Below are 15,631 nucleotides of genomic sequence, written 5' to 3'. Positions count from 1 at the left end.
AGCGTCAGTGACGTGACTACTGTCAGGCTCTGGCCACCAGTTTTTCAGGTTCAAAACCCTGATTCTGTCTGCACAATAAGGGAGGACCTTCCTCTCAGAGCCTTATGTGTACAAACCAAGCTGTCGGCCAATATATGAAGCCAGAACACCTACCAAGTTACACATGTATAAGCACTTGTCCACAGTCTCTTATCTGAAGTTTATAGGACCAGATATGATTTAGAATTCAAAATGTTTAGAATTTTAAAAGACAATACAGTACATATACATTTTATTAGAGCAATACCCACAGCAGAACATCAGGTAGCACCACTTAATCCAACATCTTAATATTTCTGTAGCAAACCTATGATTATTTTTACTTAAGTGGGATAAAGGGGAAAACCTCTAGTTCAGATCACATTGGGTTGTGCTGCAAGTAAATTTGGGGGAAAAAACTCTGAGTTTTCAGAGTGTTTGTCTTTGAGGATTAGACCTAAGAGAGAGGAGCCGACAATAAATGGAGCAGTTGTGTACAGTGGCTGTTAGCGGCCCAAGCCCTGGAACATGGACCTCTGGATTCAAATCGCAGTTTCCTTCCCAACTGACCGTGCTGATTTGGGCAAGGTCTTTGTCTTCTGAGTTTTCCCCTATTTCTAAAATAAACCTATGTATTGACCTTGCAGGGTTGTCATAAAAATTAAATGAATGAATACAGGTAAGATATTTATTATGGTGGCAGACACATAGTAAGCGCGCAATGAAGTTAGCTGCCATTGTCATTATAATGTCACTGAAATCTAGCACATGCATCCATCCCAGCTGAAAGGGCATATTCTCCCTTTGGAGACAACAACTGTAGGGGGAGATAGATTGTGTCCAAATGCCAATTTATTCGCCCACAGTCTGAAATAACTGTTACGGTGATCAGAATATTTAAGTCCTTATGACCAGGGTATTCTCGCCCCTGTAATTAAGTCTCCTTGTACAGCCATATACTAATCAGAATCTTGCTTTGTGAGCATGGGATCAGGAAGTTGAAATAACTTGAATGTAATAACATCAGGCTGAAACATCTGACACCGCCATCCTTGCACAGGGTCAGCCTCCCTCGTACTAACAGAACACTGACAACCTGAGAGTGTACAGGTCACTCCTCCCTCTTCCTGAGACTGGACTCGGCCAGCACTGCTTCCGTGTGCCTGAGGATGCTCTTCTCTGTAGACTTTCACCTTCTGACCAGCTCTTCTTCCCATCTTCAGATGTGTTAATACACTAAGTTGGGTTAATACTGCCTCTGTCAAGTGTGTCATAGACACTCAGGTCCCAGAGCCCTTCTGTTGTTGTAAGATGACTTAGCGATCTCTGACTGGATCATTTATGTGTGGATTTCACAGTATGATTCGTGACAGCAATCTTATTTCCTTCAAGTTCCCATCAACAGCAGTTTGCACCAGGGACCAGGACTGAAAGGAAATAGGGAGTAATTCCTCTGGAATACAAATGAGGCTGCAGAATGTCTCCTCACTCATCACCTGCTTCTTCTTCACCTGGGCCTTTTGAAGTTGGCGCCCCCAGTGGCTGCAGCCTGGCTAGAAGAAGGTCTAGTCATGTACTTGATAGGCTTTTCTCAAACCATCTAGCTCAACAGTGGAGGTATTTCCTCTCAGTGTGAAGCATCCTGAATCCTTGTCCCTTCTGCTTCCTTCTTGATGAAAAGCTGCTAAACTTTCCATTGATTCTCAAAAGCACTTATGGCCTTCAGCACTGCATTCATCTGCTTTGAAACATCAGAGTGTTCATTTTTGAGGTCTCCATCATGTTGACTTCCTTAGGCCTGACTCTGTCCCCTTTAGCCACAAACTTGGTGGGAGGGTTAGTAAAACTGAAAAAGAAGAAGAAGTCATAGAAGGAGGAGGGGGGGAAAAGGAGAATATAATAATAAAAAAAAGGAGACTATATATAATTCTAGTAGGTTCTGTTTCCTCAACTGCAGTAGAATTTCTTTTAAAAAAACATTAAAATAAATATAGGAGTGGTGAGGGCTGAACAAGGAGGGAAAGATTGCAAGTACCTACAAGCTTAGCACCTTCACGTTCTTTTGGCCCTTTGGCTCACTCAGTGTGTATGTATATCTCTGACTGAAGGAGAATTTCTATTCTGGAAGAAGCAGAAGTCCTAACTCATATAACATGTATTTCAGAACCTTTCCTTAAAGATTTTTCATGCCTGTGTGTCATTTCCTCTGTGCAAGTTTAGCAATGTCTCCGTAGACAGGAAGATTCCAGATTAGGAAGCTCCTGCGCCAATGTTGACCAGAAAGGGGTTGACTTGGATGAGGCCTTTGCTTCTTTTTGTGCCTTTGACCTCCTCTTGTGTAAAATGAAATGGCTGTATAAGATAATTTCTTAACTCTTCAGATTTCCATTTTTTATCACTTTCTGAATTAGCTTATCTGGTATCCTTTTTTTCCCCCCTTCCTTTCTAAATCTACCAATCATCTATCTTTCCTAAATATTTTTCAGGTAGGCTTAGAAATAGATTTAAGCTAATGAAGCTTAAGTTTCAGGGTCCTTCACTAGACTCCTTCTAAATTAAAGAAAAAAGTAATTTCATGTCTAATTTTATACTTTAAAGTTAATATTTTCAAAAAGAGCTCCCAGATTTGTATTTGCTAGAAGCCCCACAAAATCTGCATTTCCTCCTGGATTAGCTTAGGAAAAAAAGACAAATACAAATAAAAGCGTACAACTAGTCATTTAAGAAGGAGGTGTGAGAAGAAGAATAGAAACAAAATAAGCCAAACATTAATGAGTTTACCCAGCTGAGCATCCGCCTGGCCTCTGAATCTCTGAGTTTCCTAGAAGGCAAAGTGGTAAGAGACATAATCTGCACATTGTATAACTCTTGCTCTCAGAATGGAGGAAATTTTCAAAGAGAACAAAAATATTTATTAATACTGAACTCTGAGATATGTCTCAGTGGAACATTTCTAGGGGATGAGATCATACGATGTCCAAAAGCTTCTGATAGAAACCTTCTTGGAAGCAAGTGATAAATTTTTGCTCAAATACACATTGAGCAGCTCTTCCATACCAGGCATTGTCCTTTGGCTGATAATAGAGATACAGACGTGGCGCTTGTCCCCTTAGAGGTCTCGGGAAAACACACAAGCAATCATAAAGATAAGTTGATAAGTTGCTCACAGAGGCCTGTACAAAGAGGTGTGCCATCACAAAGGACAGTGGCTGGTGCACATCAGGGAGATGAAGAAGGAAGGGAAGAAGTGACTTCTGAGCTCAATTTCAAAAGTAAAAATAGTCTTTACTTCATAGTTGTCACTTCCCAGGGAATATTAAAAAAAACTGCTGACAGGCGTCTAAACATTCTTCCTGAGCATAATCTGACTCTCATTCCTGTGGCGTATGGGCAGCCATCTCTGTTGTAAGATGGAATTGCATTCATTGATTCATCCCTTACAGACCCCGAAGAAATTCATCTTTCATGAAATGAGTTGTAGCCTTCCTGCCTTAGTTCCTTAGGCATTTGAAAGATTTCTCATGATTTGCTTGTAGTTTTTTCAATGGATATAACCAGTTTATTAAATTCTTTAGTTGTCTGTAGAGGACCAAAAGCAAAGTGTTTGAACATTGTAATAAGAAACCTTAGGGGAAAAAAATAACACTGGACAAAATACCGACATTCCTTGGTGTTCAGGTATTTTCAACTTCAGAAATCTTTATTCCAATGAGCAGCTTAAAAGTCTTTTCTAAGCAATTCCCATTTTACAGCAATGGGGTAGAAAGTGACTCATCTAGCAGCACCTCAGAAAATTGTAAGCCACAAAGTGAGGAAAAGCCTGAATTTTAAGCATCCGAATGTTAATAGAAAACATCTTCATGAGGAAAATAGGATCTCATAATGGTCATGCTTGGCGAGGTCTGCATGGCTGCAGTGAACATTTCTCCCCTGCACTGGCGTCCCCAGAGGAATGGAAACATTTTTTTTTTTTTGCATCTTTTTAAAGTATTCAACTGCAGCAAGTATTCCATCAGTCTTGCAGGTTTGCTCTCCACTGTGTCTGGCCAGACACCCTGAGAACTTCACCTTGCATGATGCATGCCCTCTAACTCCATGCAAGTTTGAAGACACAAGGAAAGTCTCTTCTTGACATCCTAACTTCCATTCTCTCCGACGGATTACAAAGAGGCAAGCAGTTTCTTGCAATGGAGCAGGATTTTCAATCACAGGGAAATTTGGAGCTTCTGCAATTGATACTAACACTACGATGCTGCTGTCATAGCTCTCTCAACAGGGGATTCACAAAAGAAAAAAGATTTCAGCACCAAGTCACTGTCACACTATGGCAAAGATAGTCTCCTGAAATGTCGGGTCAGTAATCCAGCCACCCTTTGCAGAAATCTCATCGGTTTGAAGTTCAGTTTAGACGTAGTTAAAACATGAAAATGAAAATTTAAGTTTCCAGCTTTAGTTGATCAGTAATTAAGCCGAAGCACCATAAGCTCTGTGCATTTAAAATCAAGAGATTTTCAATGTATCTAATAACTGAAAATAAGATTTCATTCCTTCTGGGTTTTTTTTAAAACCATCACGGTAAGATTTAATTCCTCCTTCTCCTCTCCCTACTAAGAAATAGGAAAATAACTCTTGGTTTTAAAGAATACAAAGCTAGAAATCTCTGAGTAAGTTTCGATGATTAGTTAAAATAATCAGAAGGCAGTTGTTCAAAGATAAATACTAAAATAGAAATTTAATGACTCGTACACTTACCACCTGTTAGTACACTTCAGTGATGTGGAGAACAAGTCTGCACAGCTCATTAACAGCTATCATTTATTGACTATGTACCATGTGTTAGACCCTCTCATGGATTATCTCATTCAGTTGTCGCAGCAGCCCTGTGCAGTGGATCTTACTGGCCCCTTTCAGGTGAGGAAACAGACTTAGAGAGAGGGGGAACTTCCCTGAAATCACCCAGCTAGTCAGTTGCAAAGCACGACTCTCACTCAGTTCTGTCTTATTCGCAACTCTAGCTTTCACCCACACCGTTACTCGAATTTAGTGGGAATGATATAAATCTCTAACTTTTAATTAGTTATATCTATTATGCTGTTGCTTGCTTGATGAACCAACTATATCAATAATAGTAATCATAGCAAAGAATCGTAGCACATACTACCTGCCAAGCAATGCTTTGAGTGCTTTAATTTTACATACATACATACATACATATGTAAATTTATGTAATCCTTGCAACAACCCTAAGAGGTAGAAAACTGAGCCACAGAGAGCATAAACAACTTGCCTCAAGGTCACACAGTCAGTGAGTGTAAGAGCAAAGTTTCAAACCGAGTCAGCCTGCTCTTGCCTAGGAGTTTTCATCTGGATATAGACTAAATACATGCCCACATTTATACCAAGTCCAATCACATACTGAAATGGTTCCACCACCTTAGCACAACCTGGAAATTAAAGTGGAAGCTGAAAAATTGATGAAGCCCATGGTCAATGTGAACAACCTAATGTATTCTTGAATTATTCTGCTCAATTTTGCTTCTGTTACAGAGTTTAATCCACATATCTGACAAGTAAAAGAGGAATAAAAATGATGGTTATGTGATGTTAATCAAATAAAATGCCAAATGACTTTCAACAGCTAGCACATGCAACTCAGCACATTTAAAGAGGTCTACTGCATATGTGGATGGATATATTTGCACAGGTCCACATAATGTATGCTTGGTGCTCTGTGCCCAGAACATAAGCCTAGCTCTTTATCTGTTTTGAATGACATACAAAGGTTTATTAACCTTATAGGTAAGCCTGAAATCTTTGATGTCATGAGCTGTCTTGAACCAGATGTTTAAGTTGAGCATTGATTTCCAAGCTCTAATAAGTTCAAGGAGTTCCAGAATAAAAGCAAAACGGTTTCAATGGATGGATATATACATACACATATCTTGTTTCTGTGCTAATTTTCTAATGAGCTGAATGTTATCGAGTGTTAAGTTTCTGAGATTTTTGTATTATGTTAAAGATGTCATGTACTAATAAATGTATAACAGCTTTTCTTTATTGTTTTCTTTCTCTCCAGGTATCCCGAGTATTTCCAGTATTGGTAGTAAGTAAAAAAAAGAACAAATCACCAAACCAAGTTTAAGCTAGCTTTGCTTTGTTGTTCAGCTCCTCAGATCTATTTTCCCAGTGTCCATTTCTGGTGTAAGAGAGTGTTTCCTTTGTGAATTGAATTATTGTGTCTGTTCTCTGCACAGATACGGTGAGAGCACAGATAAAATAGTTATCTATGTATAACTCCTCTATGGATGTGGCAGTGCCATCCTGACAACTTTTGATCAATGAAGGCTACCTTTACAGAGGTGCAATTACTCAAGAAACCGTAACTCATTTAGCAAAAATAAAACAGTCCTATTTATTCATACTTAGTAACCAACAAACAAATTGAACTCTCTCCCTAGGATTGGATATGGATTTCTACCATAATTTAGAAAACGAGAATGAATGTCAACAAATGCTTTAGGCATATTCATTAGAACTCAAAAAAAACCACCATGAAACCAGGGGGATGGGGTTTTATTAATGCGTTAAACCGTAGTCTTTGTGAAGGCCTGGAAGAGGTAGGGTTGTGATCATTAGCCTTTCTGGAGGAATGAAGGGGGAAAATAATCAGTGTGTCCATTTCTTCCTCCTGAAATACTGTGATCCATGTTTTCCTGACTACTTAGGTTCAAGTTTGATTAAAAAAAAAAAAGAGGGGGGTATAAAAAATACATGCAGAAGTTGGGAATCAGGCTACTAGAAATTCCTCCAAGAAATCTTTTAGAAAAAATGTTAGCAATTGAAAAGAGAACTCTCTCTTCAACCCTCTGTGGAACACTTCTCTAGTTCCATTGCAAAGAGCATTCTCCCAGTTATCATGGGAGAACCAGACTGTAGCTCCCTCTTTACATAGAAAACCATGGCACTTCAACACCAAGACTGAAATGCTCCCTAAGGAGATGCCCCGTAACTTTTCAGAGCAGAATCTCACATATTTCGTATATTGCACACTTTCTCTCTAATGGCGAAGGCCTTTGAACAACTGCTGAATGACTGATTTGAAAAATAGTACCGAGGAAGCCAAGATCATGTACTGTAAGTGAAGAGAAGCATCTTCTCTGGGGTCTCCCCCCTCACAGGCTTCATGATAGGTACTGGGCCACGAAGAGGGATCAAAATGTGAACAGTAACAGTGGAAGCATTCCAATACTCAACATCCATCTAAAAAGCAGTGCTCCGATAATTTGGATAAAGCCACTTCCTGCTTTTTATAAGTGCACAGTCAAGTGTTCCAATTTATAGAACAACCCTGTTTACTTCAGCTTGCGAGGAAGTCCACACGCGGATTTGTTAAGCACTAGACGTGTTAAATGCTGTGAAAATCAGCCACTTTGTAAACAGAAATAGAAGCAGCGTTCACATCTATTCAGATGCCAGCCTAATGCTATACAGCTCCTCTCTGATCCCGTTGAAACGGCATCAGGGCTACGAACTTGCAAATGAAAACCTTCGGCTCTAACAGTCTAATTTTTCTGCTTTAGTATCTCCCTTGGCATTTGCCTAACTGTATACATAGCCCACAATGTGACCCTTTCAGGCCTTGACAATTGCGTTTGCACATGCATTTTGAAGCAAAAGGGAGCCAAATGGAAGCAAGCTGAGACGGGTAATTGAGGCTGCTATTCCGATCTGGCCTGTCACGTTTCAGAAATGGATGGATGGAAAGTAGTTCTTTGGTGCTGGGTGTGTTTCTGTTCGGAGTGTCAGTCATGTGTTGCATGGAATCTCTGAATGTACTGCTCACCCGACATCTCATTCGGCCGCCTCCACCACATGCCCCATCTCTGAGCATCAGCAGATGTTGACCTTTTACACACTGAATCAGGAAATTCCAGTTTTGTCTTGCTTTGTTTTATTTTGAAATCAGTGGTGACCTGAAAGGATGCTTTGTTGTGCCTTTGGAAAATGTATTAACCTTTATTATCAGGAAACTAGGAAAATTTAATTCCTTAATGTCTAACTGAGACCCTCTGACAAACTGGCGGCTCGTGCCCTGCCTTCGTTGTGCCTCTGCCTGTTCTGCTTGGAGCGCAATGGGTGTTTCCTTAGATTTCTCCAGCAAACAGGACATAAGTGCTTCTAGGGTCACCCAGCATCACACACGACTAGCTTGCTTACTGCTTGGCTTTAAGGTCAAGAGATTTATGATAAAATCATCAAACATGATTGTATCTTCTCGGCTGCTCTAATGGCATTTACACATTCCTTCTTTGAGGGCTCATAAGGTGCTTGCTCTCTGCACTGGTGGATTCCTTTACTCTCCAAAGGGCAAGGATTCATGCATAGATGACTCACTGCCTGTTCTAGAGTGCACAGAAATGGGGTTTCCAATGTGCAAGCCAGGGAAATAGAGCTGCTTGGATTTTTAACTAATTTTGGGTCTTTGCCAGGGCTTTTCCCTTATCCCAAGGAAGCAATCGATGAACATAATTCCACCAAGTATATAAAAAGATGCCATTATAATAGAGTAACACCCGCAAGACTCCCATCATCAGAGAGTATCTCAAGGACAATGAATGATGTATATTATCGATGGGAATTATTGATGTATGTAGCCATAAGTTCACATACATATGCTATATATGCAGTGACTAAAGATTTTGGAGGCCTAATAGATTTCAGTATGGATTTCAAACCGTCGACACCTGTATTAAGGTTCAAATGCATGGACAGAGTGGTCATCCTTTCCGATCATCTGCTACAAATGTTTTTGAAACAGATTTCCCATCAAGGTCATTTGTACCTGCTGTTGTCTATCAGGAAATAGGCTTCCCAACCATCCTAAAGGTACTTGATTTAAAACGCGGTCATTTTGATGTGCTTTGGCCGTGGCTGAAAAAATATTGGTGATATTGTCAGCAATTAATGAATCCCAAAATAGCTCTGTAGCCATTTGAGCCTGATGAGCTCTGTTTTTACTTTACGTGATACAGCAGTAATTCATTCAGGTTTCATTTTTTAAAATAAAATGTATCGTGCACTTACAGGTAAACTTTCACGATTTAAGCCAAGTGAACATTTGTTGATTCTGATGATCCAAATTAATATTTGGTTTGATGTGGGTGTTTTTGTTAAAGTGATAAACTAATCATTACATTCTAACATGTATTATCTGATCCTTAGTCCGAAAAAGCAAGTGATTTCACTATGTTAAGCAATATATTAGGGAAAAAAAACATAACGGGAACAAGAGTTGGCCTAATGTGCAAATAGCTTTGTGTGAGTGATTATCACTTTAAAAAGCAGATGACAGAATTTAAAGGTAAAAATGTCAGAGGTTGAAGGTAGACTGTCTACTGACTTGAAAGCTCACATCAGGAAGCACCATTTAAAAGAACTTGGAATTTTTTACTAATCAAAAATATCTCTTAGAATAGCAACAAAAGATAAATGCAATGATTTTGTGAACTCAAGGATACATTTTCTTAAATTACTTTTAAGTGGTTGAAATCATGGTTTATAAAGCATAGAATATCGATGGAGGTGTTTGGCTGTCTCCTCCTCTTCAACTTATTCAATTTGAAGCAACGGTTCACTTAAGGGAGATATTCTATTTTCCTGCTATCTCTTATAATGAGCACTGCCTTCATCACAGAGTTAAAAATTCATCTCTAATTTGACTTAATTGGCAGGACTATTAAACAAGAAAAGTGCTACCTGCAAGGATCCATCAGCCTGTTGAGAAATCTCGGAGATGTTTTCATACTTGAAAACATTTAATGCCAGTTGGAGACCTTGTAAAAGTTATTTTCCATACAGCATCCAAATATTTTTGCTTGGTACCAATTTACTCTGGAAACCCGGATCGTGAGGAAAATAACAAGGTTAATCATTTCCCCACTCAAGGGCTGTTGGTAATCTTGTGCACGCTATCCAGAGAGCTGCAGTGTTTGTTTGTTTTTTTCCCTTTGCTTTAATACTTCCAAATCCCCCAAATAAAAGTTTCATTTGAATTGCCCTTTAGCTAATTAGATTTTATATAATGAAGGAAAAAATATCAAGCTAGTGTAGCTATACGGCAAGTTGCATGCGTGCTCCATTAATTTTGAACTGTTTGCTGATGTTCCAGAAGGAGAGCTAAGATCCCAGGTGACATGCCTTTGGGACTTTGTTGTGTCATGTCCCTAGTATCCTCATCACAGATTCATTTCACATTTGTGTAACTAGCATCTCACATTCATGAAACTTTTGTGATTATCCGAAAATTGAATGAACATTAGGACATGGCTGCTTGTTTAATCTTGAGGAATAAATTAAATATTTCAATGAAGGAGGGGGAAGTATCCCCTACACCTTAAAAAAAAAATATCCGAGAGGTTTAGCAATCTTCAGGAAGCAACCGTTGCTCACCTTGAGCAAGTTAGACTTTTTCGTGTATTAAGCTTTTCCCAGGGGACTTTAGGATGTCAAGCCTCTTTTTAAGTGTGAGCTGATATCTGTACCTTTGCTGTTATCTCTATGTGGGGGCATCTAGAAATTCCTTGTTTAAACAAAGATTTGCCAAGATCTCTGAACGGCCCTATGACGGACCTTCAAACATATAACTATGAACTAAATAGCATGGGTATCATCAAAGGCTTCTCGGGGTATCAACAGGGAGCTAGCCAGTGAACCGCTCCACTTCCTGGGGAGGGTTTAACAGAGCGTCAGCTTGGAACTGGAGGGAGGGCCCCCTCATGTCTGCAGAATTCTGTTTCACAAGTGGTGAATCTGAGGCTCAGAGTGGTCGGGTAACTTTCCAAATGTAATACCGCCAGGGAGGCCTGTCTGACTACAAAAGCTGCACTCGTAACATTGTATCAAGTGGAAGAGGTTAGAAAGAAAAATTCAGACTTATTGACTACTACCCCAGACTCCTTCCAGTCTAATACACTGCACCTTAGATCTGCTGATCCCTGACTTGACCCCCATCTGTGCGGGGGAACTTCAGTGTCCTGAGAAAAACAAGTTCATTTCCTGGTACCCCAGGTGTGATCAACAGAAGCTACACTAAAATATGCCCTTCCTCTACCACCATCAATGATAAACATCCTCAGTAAGCTAAGGGAGAGAGGAAATGTGAAGATGTTAAATACATTACAGAACATGGGACAGTTCTTGAAATTCGCTGTGCAGATTGTGAAATATGCTTGTACATATTCTATGACAGAAAAAAACCCCAATTTTTTTCTTCATTAACATAGTCCCTTATAGCAAAATAAAATTCTGTGTGCCGTCTCAAGGACAGACTTACTGCATTAAAATGTCTCTTCCCCACCAGTTTAATGATGCTGTATTTCTGAGAGTGGGCAGCTCCCTGTAAAGATGGTAAGATTACCTGCAACACCCTAGGGGTTTCTTCTGAAGAGCTTCAGGGTATTCTATAGACCCCTTTATAGACATCAGTAATGTCATTTGCAAACTCCCTGAGGAACAAGAGCAGTGACTGTAGAAGTCCCAGGGGACCTTGTGACTTTGTCCCCACCTGATGTTTTCCTCGTACCCTCCTGGAAGAAGGATGTTTAATGAAGGCTGACTAACATCCTCTTAGCAGTGGCTTTTCACATCCATGTTGGCACTCTGTTGCCCACCATATTTTAGAACCAAAAAATTATCTAAAAATTAGTGTTTTCAGGAAACTTAAAGAACATTCATCCAGCATGATCATTTTACAGACATGACAGCTAAGGCTTAATTGAATTGCATAAGTCATCTGGATAGTGGCCAAGGCAGGATTCTAACTCAATGTCCAGTTTCCAAACTAGGATTATTTAGAATTCATTCACCTTTTCATTTAATTTAATGACTAATGTATGAAACACTACAAGGTAGACTATTCAGGTGGGAAAAAAAATACGAAAGCATAGTTGCAGTTTACTCTGGCTTTAAGGGTATCCACAGAGTGAGTTGAAAGCTGCCTATGATTTGTGCTAAATGAGTTCTTGTATGATAGAAGACCCACCTCTGATGCTTTCTTGATGTAAACAAAGTGTTTGTAGCCTTCTGCTTCAAGCTTGCTTTTCGGCTTGATTCACTGTGGCATCAGCAATAGATGGTCAAGTTTAGCAATTCTAACACAGTTCTCTCCAACTTACAGTACAAGGAGTTTTCCTTGGGGCACAGAGCAGAAAAACTTTCTTCCAAAAAGCCTCATTTTTACAACTAGAATCTCAGTTTTTCTGATTCATGAAAATAAGTGTCAAGTGCCACAACCAAATTGTCACATAGCAGCTTTCTGGGTCTCTCCTTAATGAAAAAAATAAATAAATAAATTCAGGTAAGATATTTATTTGATTCATAGTCTAAACTGATGTGCTTCTAAACTGACAGAAACTAGAAATTAACCTTTTGCCTTCAAGAGTTAAAAATCAAATCTTTCCGATGTAGGCCCCAGAACTAGATCACTCCCTAAAGTAAGTTGTATCTTAAGTGAGCTTTTTTGTATATCAATCACTTGCTTTGGGAGCAATTAAGGTTACAAAAAATAAGGGGAGCACATTGCTTTCTCTACTTCAATTCAGTAAGAACTGTTTATACTGCAGTAATCTGATTTTTATTATAACAGCAACCACAAATAGAAGAGTTAGAGCTGAGATTTCTTGGATGCTCACTACCATGACAAGCACATATTAACTCATTCAGCCTTGATAACAACCGGAAGGCAATATCATCATCCCATTTGACAAGGAAGAAAACACGGAGAAGTTAAGGAGCTTTTCCAAGTGGTAAAATTGAGATTTGAATCTAGCACAAGCTCTCTTTACATGATTATGTTAAATTATGTTAAATAAATTTCCACTAAAAAGTTATTTCCTAGATGAAGTTTGAAACTTTAGCAATGACAATAGAGCAATAGCATCGGAAGGGAATTTCAGATACTCTGTTTGTTTGTAAACGGAATGGTTGTGGAGTATGTCATCTTGGTATTCATACTCCCGGAGCCAAAGTCTCTGGAGATCATCAGGATGAGTTCAGTCCGTTACCCCAGATGTGTGGGGCTAGGGTCCTTGAGGAGTAGGAATTTCCATAAAAGGCTGTTCCTGAAGGACTGGCCATCTGCAATCCCACTGGGCATGTATGGGGATCCCACCCCTTACCTCAGTGACAATTTCTCAGCTCCAGGCTGGGTTTCACTATGACAGTCACAGGTCTGCAGTTATAACATGCGGCACTGATTTCTCCTTCACACGGAGAGCTCTAAATCCCCTAAATCCCCTCGATCCTCCAGACAGCACATGCGTCACTCCAGTAGGATTCATCCTTCCACGAACTTCGGTGTGGCCTGGCTAGGCCACGAAGGAACCACTGGAGTGATGGATCTCAGCAACTGAGAGAAACCTTAGAGACCTTTTAGTTCAGTACCTTTATCTTACAGAGAAGGGACCTGAAGTCCACAGAAATTAACAGCCAGACAGGTCTACCCAGCAGAAACGGGACCAGACCCCTTATCTTCTGACTCCTAGTACTTTTTGCCTTGCAACATACTACCACTCTGAGGCCTTCACATTGCCCCAAAGATACTCGTTAATTAATTTATGAAAGAATGAAATTAATAAATTCTGCAACAATTCACCTGGAGGCAATACTAATACTTTCGACCTATTATAATTTTCTTTTTCTACTTGCAATTTCTAACTACTCGAAATAAGTGACCACTGGCTAAACATTCTCAGATGCTTCATGCCATGCAAAGACTTTTATCAGAATTGGGTATGCTAACATAGAATTTGTCTCAATTGTGTGATTAATGTGCCTCATTTACTTCTGGGAACTAAACCTTTGTTAGTAATATTGATTGAATATTTATACGTGCCAGGATCTTCAAGTAATAAGAGTAACCAGAGAGTAACTAGCTAATTTCAAGCTGTTTTCTTATTTGGCTTTGCAATTTAAAACATAACAATTTTTTAAAAATTAAGATGAGATATTAAATTAAAAATTTCATCATGACCAAATATTAAAACATGTAAACACAGACAGTATCATGCTATAGAAGTTTAAGGTCCACAAATTTCAATATCTTTTCTTCAGGACATCTTTCCTCCCAAAAAAAGACATAACATTTTCTCCCACTAGAGATACGCATAGATTAGATTGGGATTTCCATGTGAGGACTGCTGGTGGCTCTGAGTTTTGATTTTTCAGGAACTTAGGCATTCCACACAATGAATATCATTTGGGAAAAAAATAACTATTCCCAAGCAAACACAAAACTACACTCTTCCATCCGCCAAGAAACTATCGTAAGTACACAATACGAAGGAAAATTATCTTCTAGTAGGATGTGACTGAGGTGTCCATCTTGATAATTTTATATAGATCAGGTTGTGAACAATTCAAAAGTAGAATGATCTACATTGATTCTTTATACATGTAGGAAAATCCTCAAAATGGAACGTCAGCATCCCAAGGAAAAATCCTAAGAGAGTAACTAAAATATAGGCATAAAGAAATATTTATTATATTGGAGTACAGAATAGAGCTAAATTTATAAAATTTTCAAAACTTACTTCTAAACTGGCTTAGTATAAAATGTTTTGCCTTTCTTTAAATTTCTTGGCAAAGCTTATGAACAGAATGATTCATCATATTATTACCTTCATTTCATCAAGATATTCAAGTCACTGAATACTTAAACATTAAATGTACAAACATCACCCCCACTTATGACCAGCATTTGCCTCTCCTGTGGAAGAAAGATGGAGAGAACCATTTCAAACAACTGAAATTTTCTTAATTTGATGCTAATAATAAAAATAAATATATCTTCTAATTAAACTGTAACAGTGGTTTGAAATCTTTTCGAAATAAACAATTTCTGGAAATCATATTCGTTTTTCAAAAATGACCATCACAGTTCAAGTAGGCTTGTTCTGTTAACTCAGCATCTACCCATCACCAAAGTGGTCATGGGGAAAGTAACATTCAGTCAATAAATTGCATATTTTGCCTAAATGTTACCAAATATCTATTTATTTAGTAACACCTGGAGACAGATGTGGAAAACCATTACATTCTTTCTTCATTAATACATTTTGATAGATACAGCAATATTAAGATTTCCTTTGCTTTCATGTGTATATAGACACACACACACAGAGCAACGGGAGATCAGCTTTTCTAACAAATATTTAAAAAACAAAGTTACAGTGAATGTTCCATGTCTTGCAGGAACATTACTCGCTGTGATCTAATGATGGAGGAAACAATCTGATGATAACTGTTTACAGGGGCTCGCCACTTGGTATCAATTACTCAGTTATTAGACATTCACTGAGGCCTTCTGGGAGGCTTTGCCCTTCCTCAGAGAGATCCAGTCTAATTACAGAGACAGGAAAGGGACCTATCAAATTTAAACCAACAGTACTAAACCTTACGCCATCCAAATATCAACGCAAAATTAGAAGCACAGAAGATAACACGCCGCAGGAGTTTAGAGGCACAAGCTCTCCTTGTGGACTCATGTGGTCCCTGAGGGCCGCACAGAGATGAGGCTTCGAGCCAATCTCAGTAAATGGGAGATCTGAGTCATGGA

At 39.0% G+C, this 15,631-nt stretch overlaps 1 protein-coding gene across 2 annotated transcripts in view; it reads left to right on the top strand.

Moving 5' to 3' along the window:
• NTNG1 (netrin G1) overlaps nucleotides 1-15,631 on the top strand; it is a 350,074-nt gene that overhangs the window by 254,157 nt on the left and 80,286 nt on the right. For both annotated transcript variants that reach the window (XM_072968104.1, XM_031680370.2), the window contains exon 6: nucleotides 6,095-6,121. In XM_072968104.1, coding sequence (XP_072824205.1) covers nucleotides 6,095-6,121 — 27 coding nt within the window. The remainder of the gene's footprint in view (nucleotides 1-6,094; nucleotides 6,122-15,631) is intronic.

Source organism: Vicugna pacos, chromosome 9 (assembly GCF_048564905.1).
Source record: "Vicugna pacos chromosome 9, VicPac4, whole genome shotgun sequence".
NCBI classification, from domain to species: Eukaryota; Metazoa; Chordata; class Mammalia; order Artiodactyla; family Camelidae; genus Vicugna; species Vicugna pacos.
The sequence above is the reverse complement of the archived record's forward strand: the minus strand, read 5'-3'. Positions and strand labels throughout refer to the sequence as shown.